At 36.3% G+C, this 23,534-nt stretch overlaps 1 protein-coding gene across 2 annotated transcripts in view; it reads left to right on the plus strand.

Moving 5' to 3' along the window:
- The window catches only part of ctnna2 (catenin (cadherin-associated protein), alpha 2), a 321,544-nt gene extending 302,664 nt beyond the window's left edge, over positions 1 to 18,880 (plus strand). The window contains exons 16-18 of one of the 2 annotated variants that reach the window (XM_032562146.1): positions 3,505 to 3,610; positions 15,119 to 15,253; positions 17,801 to 18,880. In XM_032562146.1, the coding sequence (XP_032418037.1) occupies positions 3,505 to 3,610; positions 15,119 to 15,253; positions 17,801 to 18,088 (529 nt within the window). In that variant the 3' untranslated portion in view covers positions 18,089 to 18,880. The remainder of the gene's footprint in view (positions 1 to 3,504; positions 3,611 to 15,118; positions 15,254 to 17,800) is intronic. The other variant, XM_032562147.1, reaches the window with a different exon arrangement.
- Positions 18,881 to 23,534: the final 4,654 nt, after the last annotated feature.

Raw genomic sequence — 23,534 nt, forward strand, 5'->3', positions numbered from 1 at the left:
ATTACAGATCAGAGCAGTGATTCGTCATGAGTGTCTGTGCCTGTGGTGCTATGACTGCACCATTAATACTTGATGTTGACCACACTCAGAATGGCACACGCAACACATATTAGCTTATGACTGAATAACAATCACACATAGCACACAAATCTCCTTAGTGGTCACAACTAAACAGTAAGATAATATGGAGCGTTACTGTCAATGCTAGTAGCATCAATGCTGCTATCTCAATGTAGCATTGAGCTAGTAACATGGCCAGGATGTCATTATTAACACACAAAACTCATGCCTAAAATAAGCTTTGTTGTATTTAGCATTATTAGCAACTAACCACTTTTCTGGTAACCTGCAGATTCACTAAAGTGATTAGCCGGAAGTCATGACCTTGTTTAACAGTTCCACAGCAAGTATAGTGACGTAATAGATAAGAAAACATTGTAGGCCATAGATAAAAATGAACAGACTGAAACATATAATCCAAAAAGAATATAAAGATATTTATGCAGCACCAGGAGAGAATAAATATATTTTTTGCACTTGTTGACACTCAAAAAACAAAAAAGGGCTAAAAAGTGGATTTTGCATGATACAATCCCTTTAAAACATAATCTAAAAAATTGCCTTGCGTTAAGCGCCCTTTATTAGAATAAATTTATATAAAATGCAGTGCAGTCATTTGTCTGACTTTGTGTAATTTCTTCTCAGTAATAATGCAAATGTTCTGTGAATTGCTGAAGGAGTTGTTAGCACTGTTGTCTGGTTTCAAGAAAGTTATAGGTGCAAATCCAGGCTTGGGGTTTTTGCAGTGTTGTATAAAGTACTGAAATCTCAGAGTCAAGTAAAAGTACAAGTACCTCTCCAAAATATGACTTTGGTAAAAGTCGAAGTCACTGACTGAAATGTTACTTGAGTAAAAGTCTTAAAGTATTTGAAACTTCTTGTACTTAAGTATGGAAATTACTGTAAAAATGGATGTACTCAAGTAATGTAATGAAAAGTACAAGTAAAAAGTAAAACAAAGCAAATGCAGTTTGAATGACATTTTTTATATTTTGGGAAACTTGTCAAATACAATTAAAATAATGTACACAACCAAGTGCAGGCAAAATGAAACCTGCTAATAGATATACCTGCAGGCATCATTTAGTTAAGAAAATTAGGTGCTTTACCTATAGCACAAGGTTAACTTAACCTGCTTTACAACTGAACCAGCTTCTTAGTAAACCCTCCAGGACAGAAAATACAAAGTTTTTGTAAGCCTTAAGTTTTCCCTTCAAGTAAGGTCAGTGCTGAAAATGAGAAAAATAAATAGTACAGAAAATGCGGCCAACATGAAGAAAAAGAGCTGTTACGATTACTCTACTTCACAAATCAGTGAATCAGTCAATCCTACAGTCAGTAGGTGGTGCACACAACTGGTCATTATGCAAAAGAAAAAAAGAATTGGGAGGGAAATGCAGCTTATTGGCATCTGTAAACCTGGTTTTGAACTTGCATGCCTTTCCTATATTCGTTAAATTTAGTCTAAATTGCTATCGCTATGGCTTCTGTCCCCCCTTGAACAGAGGAGTCTAGGTAGCCTGCTACAGTCAACATTAGGCCTAAGCTAAATACACCACTTGTGGAACTGAAACAATGCCAAACAAAGTTCATTTATGGTCAAGATTTCACAATAGTGCCTAGTGACCAAGCTATAGTTACTGAAACAGGAGGATTATAACCATTTCATAAGAAGTTACCTCGATGTGTTTCTTCAAGTTGAACGGGGAGTTTTTGTAAGATAGAATTTCCATGTGACTGCTACTGATTGCGAGACTTGCTTTGTGTTTAATGGGAGAAGCGAAACAGGTGTATCCTAATTAAAAGTAAAGAGATCAAGAAATGGCAAAAAATGTGGAATGAAGATAAGAAAGGAAGAAGATTATATGAAGTACAAAAGTCAGTTTGAATTCGAAGCATTAATGAACGAAACAGAAGAGAAGAAATAATAATTAGTAGATTAAGAGTAGGTCATACCTACTTAAATGACATGCTTTATAAAATAGGGAGGAAAAATAATGATAAATGTGAGAGATGTGGAGAGAAAGAAAATGTAGAACACATATTGATGAACTGTAAGTCAAATGAACTCGAAAGGGAAGAATTAAAGAGAATAGTTAGAAATATAGGGCATGAATGGAATCTTAAAGGTATATTAGGAAATGAAGGAAACATAACAGATATTCACAAATTAAGGAAAGCATTGTTTATTTATCTTAAGAATACAAAATTAAAAAGTAGAATTTAATAGATATGAAGTAATGCTTCTACACACTCATGTACAGTAGGTGGCGGTATGCACCTTAAAGTTGCTTGTGATCCGCCATAATAGAAAAGAAGAAGAAGAAGAAGTATCCTATTGGTGGTGATGAACAAGCCCAGGCAAGCAGGCTACGGACTTTGTTCGGTAGCCTACTTGCTACTTGCTAATCAGTAGGTGGGGTCAAAACACTTGCGTTTCTCTCTCTCGCTTTTTTGTAACGAGTAACTAAACCACACATTGAAAATGTATCGGAGTAAAAGTACGCAATTAAGTTCGGAAATATAGTGAAGTAAAAGTGAAAGTCATCAAAAATTTTCATACTCCAGGAAAGTATGAAGTACTCCAAAATATACTTAAGTAAAGTAATGAAGTATTTTTACTTCGTTACTATACAACACTGGGTTTTTGTGTATAGAGATTGAATATTTAATCCATGCATGCATGGCTTCTCTACTGACATCACAGTGACACTATTCCTCCACTACTCCACAGTCCAAAAACCTGTTAGATAGTTGGTCTCTCTAAATTACCCTTAGGAGTGAGCATGTATGCATGGTTGTTTGAGTTGTGTCTCTTTGTGATGCTCCGCAATGAAGTGACATTTCTAGGGTACACCCCAACCTCTTGTCACCTCTCATTTATTCTGGCCCAGACAATTCTTACAGATTCCCTTAAGGTGTATCATCATATTGTGATACTAATGACTATACAATAAATTGTACAACCCTAATCAACAGTTTAGGTTGGGGAATTTGTGTACAAAGGCGTATATTTCTGAAATCTGGCTATTAAAATGAAAGCTAGTTTCAAAAAAGGCCATTGAAAGACAAGACAAGGCAAAAATGTCACTCTACTGGCGAAACTGGTAAAGGCCCCCAAAGACTTAAAATACATTTATCATTTGCCAAATGCTTTACAATTATGCACTGCTTTGTGTTGGTCTATCACAAAAAAAATTCTCAAATACTTAGAAGTTTGTTGTATTGTGATAAGGAGTATGGTTTTCTTTACAAAGCACTACCTATTTCAAACTTACATATTTAACCTTCAGGGGTTTTTTTTGCATGAAAAATACATATTTTTCTGTTTTTTGGTGGATTTCATCTCTTGTGTTAGTGGTGTTATACTTAGGCTTAAAATTTTTCATTATCAGTGGCTTTAATTCTTCCCCCACAGTCCTTTATTTCTTTTCCTTCTTATAGAGGAAAAGGCCCCCTGAAGAACTCCTCAGATGTGATCAACGCAGCGAAGAAGATTGCAGAAGCCGGTTCCAGGATGGACAAATTGTCTCGCGCTGTCGCAGATCAGGTAGCTCCATAACTTAGTTTGTGTCTGTCACTATCACTCTTTGTCTTAATGCATTCCTGGGGGTGTGAGTGTGTACCTGGTGGAGTCCAGGCAGCTGGCAGGAGAGCAAATTTTTAATTTAGAGTAAGTGGGCATAGCCAATGGAAATCTTTACTGTGAGAGTTGATGAGCGTAGCTAGAGTGGTAGAGCTGTGCTGCTGGATGACTTTGTCTCCCAATGGAGCCCACACAGAGAGAGCAAGACAGCAGAACCAAGTTGTGCCTCTAATATAATTAGCTTCCAGCCGAGGTGATGCATTCATTATCAGATGAGTACCTCTCTAAAACATGCTGACAGACCATTTTCAATATCTAATCAATCAGTTCTGGGCTGAGGGACGATGGGAGTGAAAAGAAATAGGTGTTTATGCAGTGTAGGTGTATGTACACATAATGAACTGGGAGGTATTTCAAAACTCTCCCTCCAGGTAATGCATAATGTTCTTTTTCATTTCATCTGCCTCTAATAGGAAGTACCGATACCTTGGCCTCCAAACCCACTGATATGCTGAGACTGCCTGTTGTCTTTGTAATTGCAACTGCTGTTGGCTTGCAAAGCCTTGGAATAATTACTGTTGGTTTCAATATCACTTGCTGAGCTTCTATGCAGCAGTGTTGAGAAGAAGAAATGTTTGACCAAAACCATCTTTTAGAATTGGAATGATTGTGTGCAATTTTACAACCACTGCAGTCACGATAAAGTTTACACATTTTTTATCACAAAACCTTTGTTGACTAATTATATTCTAGGTCACCTTCTCTGACATCTGCCTTCTTAATTTGCTTTGGAAAATAACCATATGTTTGTGGGCAGTCAAATGAAAAATGTAGGCTGATTATTCAATCTTCTTTTAATTATTTTGTAGCTTTCTTGACATCTTAAAGAGCGTTCAGTTGATAAAAAGGTCAGGGAGCTAATTTTTAAATTAGAAGTGTTCTACAGTTTTTATGTCAGTGCTCTTAGTAAACCAGAAAACTGTTTGGGTTTTTTTGGGGTGATTTGAGACCTTTAATTTAAAAAAACTCATGTTCACACCAAAAGATATACTTTTTCTTAGAAGACACCACTTTAAGATTAATTGAAGTTATTTGTTATCTGAAGCATTCTTTCCCATTTATCTACACCAATTTGTCAAATGGCTCCTTAATGATTTGTTTGTCAAAACCTTTATTAAAGAATTAGCCCTACCAGTCACAGGTATATTATTTTCACATTTGGAAACCCAGTCACAGTTAATAAAAGTGGAGTGTGCCAACACATGCTTAGGAAGTTATAGACCGATGTACACTCATTTTCTATTTTATTAGCTACATCTTGCTAGTACTGTTCTGTTCATTTTCACCCTAAGAGGTTGAAAACAAAATAGATGCATTTTCTAGGTTTGCATTAGTATAAAGAAAAGTGTCTAATTCCAAAATTAATTATCTGTTAAACATTGGGATGAGCAACACTGAGGGTGAGCTAAGACCCTCCTACTGGCTCTGATTGTTTGTTTCTAGTTAGCACTGAGAGAGCTGGGAGAAGGCAGAGGAGCTTGATTTTTTTTCCCATATTATCTGTCTCATACCAAACTGCCACCATTACATACTGCACCTTTCAGTCCAACCTTAGCCGTAAGTACTTACTAAGAATTTAGTAGTGAAATCAGACATGTAATATATTAATCGTAGTAAAGCATAGAATAGGATGAATCACGATGCATCAATGACCACTTCCATAATATCAGACAAATCAAAAAGTGTACTTCACCTTTGCTTTTATCACATATACTCAAGGATTGTAGATCTGATTTTAGACAAGCAAAAAAAAAAGAAAAGACATTTGTCTCTAAATATGTTGGAATACATGATTTTATTACACCAGTATCTCCACATTTTGTACTCCCTCTGTTGTGACAGTATGCGACTTACTAGAAATATACCAGCAAGTTTTCAGCTGCTGGCATACTGTGTAGTGTCTGCTAGTTGTTGGAGCTGTAGAATATGCAAAGCGTTCAGCGGGACAGGAGGCAGCTGCAGTCAGTGCTGACACTGTTTAGCTCCAGTCACACCATCCTGAACATATTGCACTACACAATCTGACTCTGAATTCTGCTTTACTACACTCCCTCCTATGTATTAATGATCACCAACAGGGATATGTTTTTCTGTTTGTCTTGGATGTAACTGCACTTGTTTCTACTTGAGGTCACACCTGTTGTTTAGCCCACACTTTGTAGTAAACAGGACTAAGGAGCTTCAACTATTTTGTTTGTGAGTGTATTTACTTGTTGGCTTGTGGACTGCCAAATGACAATCAGTGTTTAACAAGGCTTGAGTGGGAGAGAATACAGCACGCCATGAGGCAAATCACTTGAAGAACCTGTGTCGGAAATGAACAGTTTGCTGTAATAAAGAGGCCAGGTGGCTTGCCATTTTTGATTCACACTTTAACATGTCTTAGCCCAGTCCATGCTGAATATGCAGATCCTTCTGTCACACTTCTAGAGACATCAGAGCTTTCTGCTGGACATAGTGGAATATAAGGGTGTTTTATTTTCAGCATGTGTTGACTATCTCGAACATTCACCATGACAAGCAGACAGTAGTGACCAGTGACTAGTTACATTTACTCAGTTAAATTCACTTGGGTAAGTTTTTGATAAAGATGTACATTGAGTTTTGAGTTTTACAAAACCATTTGTTTTACTTTTACTTGAGTAACCGCTGCTCTTACTTATATGTAATTTCTGGCTACTCTACCCACAGTGAGTAACTTTACTGAATGAAGAAGATCAAGCATGTTTTGACCAACCACCCATAGTTTGTTAAAGTGAGACTTCTCGTTTGTATACAAACTTCATCATTTTAATGTTATTTTCTATCTCATAAGCCTGTTGTGCCATTTTTAGGTCATGTGAATATAAAGTTAAACATTTATGTTATCACCAAAGGTACCTTACCCTGGTCTAACATACAGTATATAGACATTACTGTAAGCATTGGTTTCAATAGTTTTACTTTGAAAATAATTGATTCAGAAAAATGTTTGACTTGATTTTTTTTTTCACAGTAATGTATCTATTTAGGATTTGCAAATACGTTTATATTTTGTCCATCTAATTACATAATTTGTAAATATTAAATCATATGTTATGATATCAAAACACTCAGGTACTGAGCACTGGAGTGACCTTTTTACCAAATACTTTTTTACTCTTGTATAACTTTTTACTTGAGGAAAGATCCGTTGAAGTTGTGGTGCTTTAACTTGAGTACAAATTCTGGCTATTCTCCCCACCCATGCAAGGAGAACAAAAATGCATAGCTTATTAAAACCAAAGACATCAGTTTTATTCTTTATCACATCATAAAAACATGCAACACAAGCAGACAACATTGATTCCTTGTTCTTGTGCATAAAGAAGACAAGTATTTTGCATTCGCACATTCTTGTAGGTGGGGTTGTTGAGAACACTGCAGTTTCACATTATGTAGAAAGATCTTTCCGCTACTCTATGTAAGTGGTAAACCTTGTCAGTCCTATTGATGAGCACAAGAAGACAAGAATACAATTCAGCATAGAATAATGAGAGGGCAGCAAGCTCTTTCATAGTCATTTCAATATTGTACTTGACTTTGACAAAAAGGCTTTTGGGAACCTCAGTCCCACAATGTCTTTTTTTCCCCCATTTTCTATGCTTCTTTCTTCTATTTCAAGCACTGACGCCATAAATAATGCTAAATATAACATGTTCTTTTATCACAGTGGATAAGTTGATATCCAAACATATGTAGATTTATTAGACTTTAATTTTTTGATAGTTTTTGTATGTTTTTATTTATGTTGTCAGAGTCAAATTTCCAAAATGGTGGACATTAAAGAATTTGTAGGCTGAGGTTCAAAACAAAGGTTCAAAGGTTGAATGGACATGGAACTTTAGGATACCATAAACAGTACCTATAAAAAGTATTCAGTCCCTTGCATGTTTACAGTTTTATTACTTTAACAAATCAATCATGATCAACATAATTTGGCTTTATTGACCTAACAAACTACAAAAAAACAGTTAATGTTTAAGTGAAATATGTTTTCTACAAAACAGTTGCAATTAAATAAAAATATTTAACATAGGTGACTGCATATTTATTGACTCCCTTCAAGTCAATATTTAGTAGATGCACCTTTTGGTGCAAAAGCAGCATGAACTTTGGGTAGATAGGTCTTAATGATGTATTCACATCAGGATGATGCAGTTTTACTTTACTCTTCCTTGTAAAATTTTTTGGGTTCTGTCTTAATAGTTTTTGTTGATTTATATTTCCTTATGTTTTAAATAAGATCCCAATAAAGGTAAAGCTACATGCTTTGCCTTGACATTGTAAAGTAGCAGAAGATATATGAGGATGGCTGGATGTAGCACTGAATACCTCCACCTTGTTCTTAAGTTTTCTTCAGTGACAGTGCATCCTGAATGAACAATGGAGCGTTATCAGCAAATCTCAGTAACTGTAAGACTATAACATCACTGCTCCCAACAAACTCAGTGTTTACATACATGCTGGTATTTGCACAATTGTATTAATTTTGAATAACATTTCTTCTGCGGTCTGCACATCTCTGTTGTTGCACAGCAATAAATGCTGCATTAAATGCTGTGCAACCCAACATAAAATATCGTAAGTATTTGCTGCCAAACAACTTCAGTTTTCTTTGGCAGAAACTTTGGATGTTTCTGAAATTCATCTAGAGGAGCGGAGGGCATATCTCTGAAATAACATTTAATCCTTTCTTGTCTGCTTCAACAAAAGTGCCAAATCTTTGTGAAATGTTCTCTTCTGCAATCTCAGTGGGTGTCATTCAGCTGATTACTATGTAGGGCAAAGAGTTTGATTCATATCACTTTGAGACTGAAGGCATCAGTAACCCCCTGTGGCCTAGACGGGGGGTAAGGGTTGAGAAAGGGTCTAGAGGAACGTAGTGATTGACAATCAGGGAACATCCAGTGTTTTGGGCTGTCAGTTCTTCTATTTTACTTTGAAGAATGATTTAACATTTTACACCAAATATTTCAGAGCAAATCTTTAGTGTAGGATTCAATCATTTTAAGCAATTAATTTAATCATTATGGTACAGTAGATATTAAAGCTGTTCAGAGAGCTATTCAAAAATAATAAAAGAACAACATTGTAACTGACTACTGTACAAATTTTCATGGCTGATGAATATGAGTGCTCCACTTGTTGACAAAAAAAACATTATTTTATTGAAATATGTGAGATGCTTGTCATGTGCAAATGTGTATAGTGCATGTCTATTGGTATGAATGGTGTATATTTCAGTGCTATATTTTGCCTGGACATATTACATACATTGACTCTGGTATCACCAACTAGTTTTTTTTTTTATTTTAAAGAATTGTTTATCTTATCGTGAACATCCATTTGTCTATGCACATTGTATAAGACCCAGGTGGATAAATAAATATTTGATGAATTAAAGTGAATGTAGGTCAGACTGCTATCAGTTGGAGCCACTTTATATGCTGAGGACAACAAATCTTCATTGGTGCATACAGAATGACAGTAAAACGAAGCAATAACTCAAGTAATGTAATTTTCTGTGATATTTGAATTGAACATGTATATATTTTAAAATACATGTCTTGTACATTGACGATATATTTTATACAATGCTGATGCAGCAGTTTCAAAACAATCCTTGGCACTTTTGTTGAAAAGTAAACAGCATGTGTTACATTAAAAAGGTGAAGCGCTACTTATCTAAAGCAGCGTATTCTTCCAATAAAGATGAAAGGCAAGGCAGATACACAGTAGTGGGATTGGGTGTTGGTATGAATAAACATCCAAGTAATCACATTTCTTTTTTCTTTTTCATTTAAGTATCTTTTTATTTAGCTTTCAGCCTGAGCTCTGAGTACAATTAAGAAATCCTTTGAAGTGTCAGGTAAAGAAATTATTTAGCTGACTAAAAAGCGTACAGCTAGACATCAAGGTGTTTCATCATGTGTCACATAAAATGCAGGACTCCACATGCAAAGTCCTTGTGGCTTGCTGACACCAGTGAACCCTAGTGTGATGTGATGTTTTGTGTAAATAAAAGACTCTTTGGTAAAAACAGAAAGCACAGTTTAACAGGTACTACTGGTTGTTAGCAGATTCAGAACAAGATAAGTGTAGCATTGAACATTGCTTCTGCTGAGTCAATGTATCTAGGCTCGGAAATATCAGCTTGTCAGAATATTGAGAGTCTTTGTTCTTTGTATAGCTTATTTCATGAAGTTATGAGCAACGTTTAGGGGGTAACTTGTCCACATTTTTCCTTTAAAGTGTTGGCATATGTCAGCCTGTCAGAGTAGATCCAAAATACAGCAGTTCAAAAGCAGCTGGAGAAAGTCTGCAAAACTAGGAGAATGCTTTTCATTTCTGTTTCCTTTCAGGATCTACATGGCATATGATGAATTATAGCCAAAAAGATAAACAAGTATTTACCATTTGTTAGGAAATCAGCAGTTCTGACTCTTGTAGGAATACAGTATGGAATTCCTGTATTCCAAACCCGAGAAGATGATCTCGGGTTTTACTGTGTGTTTTTTTTTTTTTTCTAAAACTTGATTTATAGCACAGGCTTATATAATGTTTAACATATAGCTATATAAAAAAGAAAGTACACCCTCTTTTGATTCTCAGGTTATATGTCTTTTGTATATGTCTAGGAAATATACCTTTTAGTTGTTGCAATTTTATTATTCATAGCTAGACAAGCAGAACCGTAAACTAAGCACCCTATAAATCAAATGGTAGTTTTCAAGTGTGCTGGGTATTAATCCTTTTTGTCATATTGTTCTGCATATTAATACAAACAAAGTGCCAATATTAATTAGCTAATTAGTCAGGTTATCTGGATAAAGGTAATCAACCTGTGCCTGTTGTTCACTATATTGTATTCCCTGCTCTTGAAAAATACTGTATTTATTACTGTGAAAGGATGCACTCCTTATGGTCTTGAAATAGCAGAAATAATAGCTTTCCACAATATTGATTCGAACCTGCCGAGAATCAGTTATTTAAGTGCTTTTGATTAGTCAAACTAGTTGATTTTAATCATTATTCTTGAGCAGTAAGGATAGATCTCTTTGTTCACACACTGCTTCTGCCTTTTACTTTAATTTTTCTAAATAAAAAGTCTTATAAATAATATGTAATGTGTTCCTGTTTCTCTGAGGTTACAGTTGCCTAATGTTAAACCCTGCTAAAAGCCATAGGCTTGTCTTTTTACATAAGAACTTAAAATTGAAAGAGGGCCTACTTTGTGACAGCTTTCCATTAGAGGGCATGTATCACTGTGTGTATCTGGATGTGTCTGTCACTGTGTTGTCCATATGTCATTCATCATTTGTTTTGAATGTCTTGTTTTTTTCTTTCATTAGATATTTATTGTATGCCACAAAAAAGCCATAAACAAAGATAAGAAAAAGCACATTTCATGGCTGCAACTTACAAAGTGAAAGCTTTATGAAAAAGCCTTTCATCAGTATGAGACGGAACACTAAAGTTTTTTTCTTTTAAATGATTTTGCTAAATATCCATGATTATTATTTTTTTCTTAAATTAGGCATAAACAAAAGACAAAAGACTGTTTTACAAAACAGGAACCACAGAGGCATTTACGGTCAGAGAGAATATTCAGAGGGTCGAACCAAGTCAGGCGGTAAAGCAAGGAGTGTTTTCTGACTAGTCAGTAATGAATTCTGCTTCACTGTCAGACAAGGAGGGGAAATGTAAGAGCTTCAATGAGCCCAGCAAAGTAATAGGCCATACAATTTATTTACATCAACAGGGAATCAGTGATAGCAGTGGACTATTAGTCAGCCATACAGTGGGAAACAATCGTGTCATGTCTGCATCAAACTTGCTTGAGGCAGTGCTGTGCCTGTATGTGTGTGCCTGGGCCTGAAGTGTTGTTAGTGGTGATGCTAGCCAGGAGTGGCGATGCAGTGATAATGCCCAGCAAGAAACATCTCCCCTGAAGACCTCCACTGCACCCTCACCCCAGTCCTCACCGGCTGCTGAATGAGTTAGCAGCTTCAGATCAGTGTCACTTAATGTGGGGCCAGTGGCAGCTCTGGTCTTCTTTACAGGACTTTAAAAGTTCTATTCTTATAGTTGTAGAATCCACAGTAAAACATTTAGGGCTGAATTAATTGGATTAATCATGATGAAGCAGATATTGAATTAAATGTCAACCAATTTAGTAATCGATAAATCGTTATCTTGGAGCATGCACATTCATAACAGTTAAGTTTTATATTACAATTTTAATATTTTGTTCAATAATCTTAAGTGGTTAAATGTAAATTCTGCAGAATGCGGCTTTTTTATCCAATTAGTTGATTAATTCAGACTAATCAATAGATTAATCAATTACTAAAATAATTGAATAATTAAATAAGGTACTTTACCATTATACATTTATCAGCAACTTTATCAGGTACATCTGGCTTTACTGGGTTGAACTGCTTTTTCCCTTAGAACAGCCTTATTTTTGTGGCATATGTTTAATCATTGATATAATGGCATCATACATTTGGTGAATAATTATTGGCTACACATTTGTCATATCACACCCTAAAAGTGTTCTGTTGGGTTGATCATCTAAAAATCAGTTTTTATGACTTGGTACATATCTTTCTGGAAATAATCATCAGAAGATGGGTATTATATGTTGTTTTCAATAATGTTTAAAGTCGTTTAACAATGGGGCAGCTGAATATACAGTATATCAATCACTTTTCAAAAACTGTATAAAAACTACAAACGTAAAGTATTCATGGTAGCAAGCTGTTCCGTCTGTGAAAGTTAGACTATTTTTGAGCCATATCTGAAGAAAGGGAGCACAATAAACTGATTAACATGCTAAAAGCTTTGCAGGCTGTTTGCATGTTAGGCAACGTGTTTCTAGATGACACTGATGTTGTATTCTTCTTTAAAGTTTGTTGTTATTTGTTTTACAGCTGGTTTGGCTTCAACAAAAGGCATGTCAGATAAAATAGCTTTTGGTTTCCGAAGAGGACAGTTGTACAATCTCCGGACTAGCTAACAATGCTAATGTTAGCAACCAACCGATTATGCGAGCTCACAGCTGAAAATGGAAACCTACAAAAATGCTCAGAGACGTACGCAGCATAGAATATGTGCAAAATAACATGGAAGATAACAATAGTAGAATCCAGCAGTGACTGAAAGAAAACTAAGAGCCTAAATGCTGCGGAGCTTGATTGCTGGATAGAGAACTGATGGCTGATTGGAAACAGGGTGCAGCGGTGAGGAGAGACCAGGCAGACAGGCTGAGGTGAGAAAGAGAGAGATTGTAAGAAAGAAGCAGGGAGGGGAGTAAATAAATAATTTAATGGAGATGAAAAATAAATTAAATAGAAAAAAAATGACTTACCAAAGAGAGATCTAGCCAAAGATAAGTAAACAATAGTTAAAAGAGCCTGAGATTTGAAACGAAACCAGAAAACAAATAAGTCAAAACACAAATAAAATGTAGGAAGCAAAAAAGTCCAATAACCCAATTGGACGTAAGTTTTTCCTTTTCCTAGCTAACTGGAGTAGCATCTGGTCTTTATAGGTTTGATGCCATGTGCATTCAGAGAGGCATTCTGCATAACTTAATATAAGCAGTTAATTGATCTGCTGTCATTTTGCATCATCCAGTCTCCTGATTCTCTTTTGACCTCTGACCTCTCTGCTGTTTTCACCCTCGGAGTTGGTACCAATTATATAATTTTGTTGTTTATCTTTTGGACCAGACAGATAGTTTTCTGTGTAAATCTCAGTAGATCAGCAGTTTCTGTAACACTTAGACAAGTCCAACAACTATGCCACATTCAAAGTCCATTTATCCGCTCTCTTTCCTGTTCAGTTGCTTAGTAGTTCCTCTGTGTCTAGATGCCCTAAATGCATTATAATTATCTTGTGTGACTGTCAGATTCACTATTGAAGTCGAACAATTGAAGGCATATACCTGATAATTTGGTCATTGAGTGTACATTTGTGGGCTTAAGAATTAAACGTTTCACCAAACAACAGAAAAAACTGTTTTACGCTGAATTTCTAACCATCAGGGAAAAGCACCTCCAGTCAGTTAATACTATTTGTTTTAGTATGAAAGGGCTTTTGTCAGAGGAAAAGAAAGGATCTGAGTGGCAAAGACTTCCTCAAGTCCTTGGGGAGGTACAGTATGCGCCTATTAGAGATGTTTAACTTGCCACCTCCCTCTCCCTCAGGCCAGAAGTCAGGTAAATGAGTTGTGCATTTCACTATGCAGATCTGCTGAATGTCCCAGTTTGGACCGTTTAATATTAATGCTAAAAAAAAGGTGTTTCACAAAATGATGCTCGCAGTGTTTAAACAGCTGATGCAGAGTTCTTTACCCACTGAGAGCTTAGTGGGCCATGGCTAGCTTCTGGAAGGCCTCCAGATGGAATTACGAGGGCAAACTGTGTGATAGCGGGACAACCAATGAGGCTGTCCTCATATTCCACGCTGGTCCATTTGCTGCACTGTATGAGTAGTCTTTTTTTTTTTTTCGCTGCTGAAGTAGCACAAAGGACAAAGGGACCAGGTCAGGACTTCTGATTCCTTTAAAGCGATGAGGGCAAATGAGTATGGAAAAAGAAGGAATCGGGTCTCCAAACTAATGCCTTGTGCAAAGAAGTGGTAGAGTAATTTGCATCCCAGAATGTGTGAAGCCTGCTGTTTTCCCTCTCATTCTGCTCTAAAATAACCCTGACTTCAATCACAAACAACTCCCATACAGCAATCCAATTTGGCAGAGTTTGAGTCATGAATTTTTTTAGGGGGAAAAATCTACTTTTTAGAATTATGCAAGTGTTCTTTAATAGGGAGAGGGATTTTTGCAATAGTGTATTGAAGCCATTGACCTTTTCTCCTGCCAATTTTGTGTCTTTGAGTGGATTGAGACTATGAAATCTTTCTGCAGTATTCTTTTTTCACATTATACCATTGACAAGGCAATTTCAGTCAAGATTCAACCAAAAGGCTTAAATTTATGAATGCAGACACTATTTTACTCATACATCACTATACTTTTCAGTGGAGATCCAGAGTATTATTGAATCTTAAGTATCCCAATTCCACAATCTCCTGCTCACTGTAAATCTCTTATTGTTGTTTCTGCTGATTTATGTTATACATTATAATAAACAACTGATGATTCAGTCCCACACAAACGTTTTATACCTTCTTTATCCTTTTACCTTTTTGTTACTTACTATCATGAAAGGGTACTCATGTGTTAGAATGGCTCTATTAAAGTCCAGACTTCAGTCCAATATAGAATCTGTACTTCTATTTTGCTGTTAGGCAATAAGAACATAAACCCCTTTTTATTTCTTGTTCATGTGTTTAAACAATTTTTTTTCTTTCCCCGTTACAATTTAGTGCCCTGACTCAGCCTGCAAGCAGGATCTGCTGGCCTACCTGCAGAGAATCGCCCTGTACTGTCATCAGCTCAACATTTGTAGCAAGGTGAAGGCTGAGGTGCAGAATCTGGGCGGAGAGCTCATTGTTTCCGGGGTAAGTTTGTCATTTGAAAGCAGCACATGTTCTTCTCCATCATCCCCTGATGTCCCAGACAGGTTTTTATTACCAAACCACTTAATTTGGCCCTACAGTAGACTATTTAAGCTTTTTTGTTTGAAGCCACAATGAGATGACAGGTTAAAGGACTATGCAGAATGATGCTAATGCAAAAATAATAATTATTATTACTTTAAAAAACGAGATCATTATTTCACAATTAAACTTTGCATCAAGGAGACACGATATCCAGATGGTTTTATAATCATTATTGATGTAGTCAAAGTTAATTTATTAGTAATCAGTGTATGAAATCCTACCTTTTTAAAGTACCACAGTTAGCTCAGGCGAAAATGTAATTAGATTAATCTGATTATGGTTATGCACCACAGTCCTGTTTGCTACACCCACATAAAGAAGATTGTTCTTTTAGAATGTTGTGGTTTTGTTACCACCAGAGTAAATCCAACCTATATGTCAATTTGAAACAAAGGGCACATTAAAGACAGATAATGTAAGTTTTAGTAATATGGCAGTGTAGAATTGCCACAGCTCCTCATAAGGTTAGCTCAGGGTTTAATCTTTAGAGAAGGTGTCAATCTTAGTATCTTTTTACCAAGTAGATTTTTACTTTAACCTTTGAAATGTTACAGATTTTAAGATTTTATAAGAAATATATTTGAAAAATATGTCTAAAATACTAAAATATTTAAAACTACTGTCCCACTTACACACAGCACTTGCCATCATAAAACAGACATTTTTATTTATATAATTATGCTTAGATTTTCTTTTTCTTTTTGAATTTGAAAATAGAAAAAACAATAACAATTTTGAACTTTTCCTTTACTTGCTTACTTGATGAAAAGTTGATAAATGATGTTTAGTAGGACTAAATATTTTAAAAAATAAATCTCTGGAAATATCTCTTTTCCCCCTCCCCTTTCCAGGGGGAAACCACTGATAAAAATTCCAATTTTTATCAGTCAATCATCACTTTCAGCATTTTTATTTATGAAATCTCACAGGTAGATTTCAAAGATGTATGTTGACTCAACAATATAAATCTTTAATAACTAAAAAACATAGTAGGTCCACAATTTGGAATAAAATGCTGTACATATGAAATCTGCTCTAGATCTTTTTGCTTGGAAAGGTTTCTTGTCTGTTTCTGCTAGAAATATCAGAGACTCAATTGTTTCCTGGCAAAGGCAAAACTTTGAGGACCAAAATCTTTGAATAAGAACTTCAAAGATGAGATTCCTGGAACTGTTGTTTTGATTCAGCAGCCCAGTTTTATGTGTATTTCATCATCCTGGATAGTAGTTTGAGGTTTAAATGAATTCTTGACACTTTATTAGTTAACTTAGGACATGATAGTGCCAACACTGTGATTTACAGCTGTTAAGTTATTCTTGTGGTTTGATGCCTTATTGTTATCATCTTGACTAAAGGTTTGTCGAAGTATAGTATAGTTTGGTTTAAGTTAAAGGTGCTGATTTTAGAGAGGGACTCCTTTATAAGATATTGGTACTAGACAATATGCCTTACAAATAAAAACATCCCATTTCTGATCGTTTTTTTGTTGTTCTTTTTTTGAAAAAGACATTAGAAATGGCAGAATTTTTTTCAAAAACTTGGTTTTACTTCAATCATCTCTTCCGGACGTTGACCTGGTTTCAAAGTCCAAATAACTGCAAGCTGTTAAAGCTGGTAGTAAAACAAGAGGGCAGGCCATGAGTGGGATGACATCACTCTGAAGCCGTAGGAGTGCATAGCTGCAAAAAATTCAGATTTTCAGAAAATTAAATCTTCATAAACAGCTAATTCAATTATTCAACAGAACCGATTTATCACCCAGCCCTAGTTTGAACTAATTATTTTTAATGTGCTCTAATTCACAAAATTGCTTTAAGACATTTTTTGCTGTCTAAATCCTTAATCATCCTTCTCTTATCTGCATTGTCATACAGTCATCTCTACACAGAATAAAAGAATAAACAGGGCACTTTCATTTTATTTTCCCTTTTACATTATGTTCCTTGCCCATTTAAAGTTCAACTTGACTTATTTTATTATTAATACTTTGACTTCCAATGCGTGTTTAGTTGATTCGCCATAATTTCTCTGCTTTCTCGTAGCTTTTCTTCACATTAGATATGCAAGTCCTGCTGAGATTTCAACCTTTTCATGGTGGCCAGCTGGAATCCACACTCATTAAATTGAAACAGTTGACTCATCTCAGTGTGATGTAGGAGGGGGCCCCTTGGCCGCCGACCCTTAAATGTCAGGCAAACAAAACAGAAGTAGACAGAGGTAGACCTGACCCTTCGTCTGCTCATTAAGAAATACTAAAATAAGTAGTCATGTAGCGAGGACCATATTTTTATCCATCTTAATTGCTAGATGCATCAGAGTCCCCAAAAGGTACTTCACATAGCTTCTGCATCCTAATGTTGAAACCGAAGCCAAGAAAGTAATTGCTCTTCTCCCTCATTTCACACATTGACTTTTTGACATATTTCTTCATTCTCCCTCCTGTAGTTGGATAGCGCCACCTCTCTGATCCAGGCAGCCAAGAACCTCATGAATGCTGTGGTGCTGACTGTAAAGGCATCCTATGTAGCCTCCACCAAATACCAGAAGGTTTACGGCACAGCTGCGGTTAACTCACCAGTGGTTTCCTGGCGCATGAAGGCTCCGGAGAAGAAGCCTTTGGTCAAACGGGAGAAACCAGAGGAATGCCAGACGCGTGTGCGACGAGGCTCCCAAAAGAAACACATATCCCCCGTCCAGGCCCTCAGTGAATTCAAGGCCATGGACTCCTTCTAAAATAAAAAAAATAAATAAAATACGATGGTATAAGTCGTTGAAAAAAAAGTCCCTTTTCACATTGTGTTAATCTACTTCTGTTTGCTGTGTGTGCTTGGTGACACCGCAGGAGGACTGCAGTACATATTTAACTGCCTTTACTGTGGCTCGGCTAACACTGTGGTCTTCATGGCTCACAGAACACCAACACACCCGATAGTATTTATTGATCTTATTGTAGCTTAATGTGAGAGCCAAAATGTGACAAACTACTTCTGAAAACTGGGACTTAATATTTATCAAAAGAGGAAAAGGGGCAAATAAAAAAAGTGTCAGTCGATATTCTAGCTATATCATTAATGTGCTGCAGACTGGCTGCTTGTGAACACACTAAACCTGAATGGATACTGAATGAGTAGAGGAATCATTCTATGCTGAAAAAATTGGTGGTTTGACCCCTCTTGATTTTTATTTTTTTCTTCCAATCTGAATGTTAATCTGTAGTTTTAGGAATATCTTATGTTAAAAATCCTGAGACGCATCAGGACCCGAATAGTTTCCTTCCTCATAACGATAACTATGACAATAATCCACATGGTGATTTCTTTTTTCTACCAAAGCACATTTATGGTCTAATGTATTCCCTCATTAAATCTCTTTTATTTATAGATTTCATCACTAACTATGATGAGCTTGTTTGGAAGTTGTGTAGCGTAACATTTAGACAGAGAGGATTGATTAGTTGTGGTTTGCTCTGAGAATAGCATACAGTAACTTTATATTCACCCTTCTCTAATAAATTCCTTAACTTGACTCTCTAAGTTTCCTGTGTTGTTCTTACCAGCATGTATAAAAAATTGCTCCTCACTGTGGGTCAGTAAGAAGGTAGACATTCACAAAAAAATGCAATCTATCAATTCCCAACACCAAGTTGCATTTATTTTTGCATAAGTTTGAAGTTCTTCACAGTAAATGCAGGAGTGATCAAAGAAATACAGCTAAACATCTTTTTTTCGTAGTTTAATTAGCAGAGAGATCAGGTTCAGGTCATTTGGCTGGAGGAATTATGTCATAATGGTTTTTCTAATTTCATAAGTGGTGCTGCAATATTCAAGATAATGGAATGAATCAAAATGTTGCAATGTCTTCACTTTTCTTATCCTGCACTAATATTTCTACGAGCTTTCAGCTGACGGTATTTTTTCCATGACAATTGCACAACATAAATAGTTCCAGTCATTCAGAATCCAAAGCTATTTCCTCTAGCTGTTATCTGCATAAATAAATAGGGATGGGATTTATCATAAAAGTGTGCTTTATGCCTCATTTAAATGTGGAAAATTGCAGCCCAGGGAGTTCCTTTCTGCAAAGGGTCATGTCTTTGCAGAATCTGTCTCTGTGCTATGTTCAAAATTAGAAAAGGTTGAAACAAATTTGCAGTCAAAATAAATACCCTACTAATTTAACTGTAGGAGTATCTCAGTGGGTAGAAATTTTAGTTAATTTAAAGGATCAAGCATAATCTTCAGATTTAAAGACATATTGAGAAAGTCTTTAAATGCAAAAATGTTTTGATCCACTGTCATAGGTCAACTTTCGTACTTCATTGTGACTTAAGGTGTAAATATTTTGAGATGTTTGCATCAGTTCTCCTAAACAAATGGCTTTTTCCTTCAACATCAGAAATGGATGACTTCGCACAGAGGTTCCCAGACGACATACCTTTAACTTGTCTTTTATTTCAAAAAGGTCAAAGTTCTCCTTGAACTTTTCTTTTCCAAAGCGAAACATATACTTTCACCCGGACATTAACATTTCTCTTATTGTTTTCTTGTTGCCATCGACATGACATCCACTGACCTTGGCTCTTTCTTTGATATCTACAAGGACTATAAACAGCCTGACATTTCCTTCTCCTTGTGGTTTAAGCTTTGGGTCTTCACCACAGAGATTTGCTGCAGAAATTTGTGAACTGCCATCTGTTCAATGAACTCCTAGAAACTGAGATCATCCTGCTGAAAACACCTCTCAGTCATGTCATATCTACACTTAAGCTTCTCCAAACTGGATTTCGTTATACCAAAATATCAGCTGAAGAATAAATTTTTCCTTTTTATTAATTAAATAATTATTATTTATTTATTTATGGGTGTTAGCATTTTATGTGTCTAACTAATGCAAAGAGGTAACTAATTGTGAAAGTGGAGAAGAAAACATACATAGTTTTCAAATATTTTACCAATAAAGTTTGGTATGCAGTTGTGTCCATCCCACTTTACTCTGACCTGCTGTGACAAATAAAACAAGACTCTATTTGTATTTTGGCAGGCCAATAAATGAAAAGTAAATGCTTGCATTTTAAACATTTACTTCACCTAAGAAACTTAACATTTACTTTAAAAACCGTAAACTTTACCATCTTTGCTTCTAAACATTTAGCTCAATTTTTATATTCAGTGGTAGATATAAATGCAAACTTTTATCAGATGATCAGTAAAGTTTGAGAAAGTTGAACTACAAAGTTCTCAGGCGTAAAAGCCAGTATTGACCAATGAAGCCAATATCAATTCGGCTTAAGCCCACTGAGTGTCACAAGCTTGAACAGAAGGTTGGGGAAAAGGGACCAACAAAATGAGCTGAGTGATCAGCAGTCAGAAAGGGAACAACATAATGTTATGATCTTATGGTGAGGATGTCAGTCCCCTTTAAGGCAATAAGATCAGTGTAGGGACAACCAACGTGGAGTGTTGCAGCGCTTGTCTGATTTTTGGCATGCCGCTGGGGCCTGGCAGCAAACTCACTTCACGGCGAGTGGTTTCAGCGAATTGGGTCGTTTTAAGAGTCGGCACAGTGCTTAACTTTTACATAGCGGAGTCGTCGAGTCCCCGAAGGCCTCGCAGCCTCACTCTGCTGTTAAAAAACAGAGGACAGATCAGCTAATTGCCACACACGACCTTGATCCTCTCACAAATCAAAATCATTGACGAGCTGAGCTGTCCCAATAATGGTTCACGCAACACTAGTTTAGATTATTCTGCAATTCAGCCTCTGACAATAAATGATGTTCTTTATGTTTCCACATTGTAGTGCTAATGACCATTAAACACAGCATGCATTAGGCATCTGTGCATCACCAGAGTACCCTCTATTTAGGAAACAGGGCCACAGGGGAAAAGTAGTAACACAATCCAGTTAATGGAGGGATTAATTCCTGGCTGTGGTGCCGTCTCCACTAAAATAATCCCTGTGTGTATCCATCTCCACAATCCAAATAACACAAACCACGATGGGTGACATCCTGCTCTCTGAAAATTAAAAAGAAAATAAAAAGAAATAATTAAAAGGACATAATGATGTTAGCAGAAACACCAGCACGACGTGGGATTTTACTACTTTGATTTGTTAGATGTCTAAGCGGGATGTGGTGTATTGAAGGGATTAAAACCGAGTTCTAATCTAGTTAAACAGACCGCCCTCAGAGCAGACACAGAAATAGATGGAGAGGAAAATGACTGCCCAGGCCTCAGAGGGAGAATGTTGATGAACAGCCCACAACCAGCTGCTGCAATATGTTATTCTGCCTTTCGTGCCACCGTGTCAGAGGCCTTGTGACATCGCACACTTTGCCATCTGCACATATTGACATCGGCGCTCTAAGGGACCTCTCTTATGGTTGCAGAAAGGAACCGTGTCACAGTTGCATGCCCCTCTGTACCCAATCAGCACGGTTTAAAGAGATATAAAAGGTTATCAATGGAACATCATTCTTGTTCTCTGAAGTATGCATGGCTCTAGACGTAGAAAGAAGTATTTTCTGTTTTACTTGGATTCCCTTATCTTTACACAGACACCAGTGATATCAACAATACATATTTCAGAGCGGATGATTGTATTCCGCTTGAATCCCCCTGACATATTACTGCAACAGATTCATGGCAGACACTTTTGGGGAGATATAAAATGAAGCCACAGATTTCTACCTTCCTAATTTATTCATACGTTTACGTCTTTAGATTTTCTTTCTGCCAAAGGTCACACCGGATTCACAATCTTATTTTCTTTAACAAGTCACCAAGTGGAGAGATTCTTGATAATTCATGATCTCCTCTGAAAGTTGGGATGTTTTGCTAAAGTATGTTTTAAAGCTCAGTGCCAGAAAACTATTTTTCATGCTTCCTCGATTCTAACTCCCAACGACTGGTCTTTAGAGGTCAAGTGGACACAGTTCTTCAGTGTGGCTGCCCAGATTCACTCTCCGCCTGACATACTCAGTCCATTTTCACATTTCCCACATCCTTTAGTGATGACATTAAGTGTATACATGATTGATGTACACATTCAGTTACGACACAGATTGTGGTCAATATGTTGTGATACTGATATCAATATTCAGTTCCAAAAAAGTTTTAAACCACTTTTTTTTTAACTTTGCTCCCAAGCTGCAACCTTCTAGTTTAAAGTGGCCCAAATAAAAATTTAACCAGTTTTTCTAAAGGTCTATCATTGTTGTTGTTTTTTCTTTTATTATTGTATGATTTTTTTTAATTGTATGATTTTTTTACCTGTTTTCTATCTGTTTTTTGTAAGATGAATTGCAAAGTGGATAAGGTGTAAACAAAAGCAGAAGAATCACTCCAAAACAGTCTATGGTGAACTCTCCCGCAATCTCTCGTTGATACTGTAGGACAATAATGCCACCAAGGTAAAATGATTGAACGTAAATGCTTCAATCAGTTTAACTCTGACTGAAGCAGAGGTAAAATATTCCACTGAGAACATTTTACTCTTAAAGAAGATGATACATCATCAGCCCTTGTTGCTCTCTTGTCCAAAGATAACACTTATAGTGCTGTAAAAAAGAATGTGTGTCCTCACTGATTCTTGCTTTACACTAAAAAAAAAATAGATAAAACAAATGTTATCATCAGTCAAAATGACTTGAATGAACAAAAAAGCAGCTTTTACATGAAAACCAACCATACTTTGCATCAAACAGCAATTGCCCCTGTATCTAATTACATTTGCCCCCCTTGTGAATGTTAAATTTAGATGAGGCAGTTGAGTTCTGCAGTGGTTTAAATGTTTTTCTGTTTTTTGCTGTTGTTCTTGGTGCCCTCATGTGAGTTGAATAACAAACGATAAACACAAACACAACGTTTTTGCGCGGCACTGCATGTTTTTTGCATCGCTCTTGGTAATCTTGATGTGAATCCTCACACATTGCAAAAACAACTACAATTTACAACCTTTTCTTAGGATATAAAGAATCTTGCCTGTTTGTGTCCCTCATTTATCAGTAGTGGTGACCTCATCCTTCTATCATGGAGTCCAATTTGTTTCATGGTGCAGGTTGAAACCAGCACTCCAGATTAATCCCTGTCAAACTCAAGCCCTGAAGATGCTGTGCTTTTGGTTCACAATCTGTATTAATCTTCCCCAAGTCTCTTCTCTCCGTGCCATCCTGTGA

Source organism: Xiphophorus hellerii, chromosome 5 (genome assembly GCF_003331165.1).
Source record: "Xiphophorus hellerii strain 12219 chromosome 5, Xiphophorus_hellerii-4.1, whole genome shotgun sequence".
Lineage (NCBI taxonomy): Eukaryota > Metazoa > Chordata > Actinopteri > Cyprinodontiformes > Poeciliidae > Xiphophorus > Xiphophorus hellerii.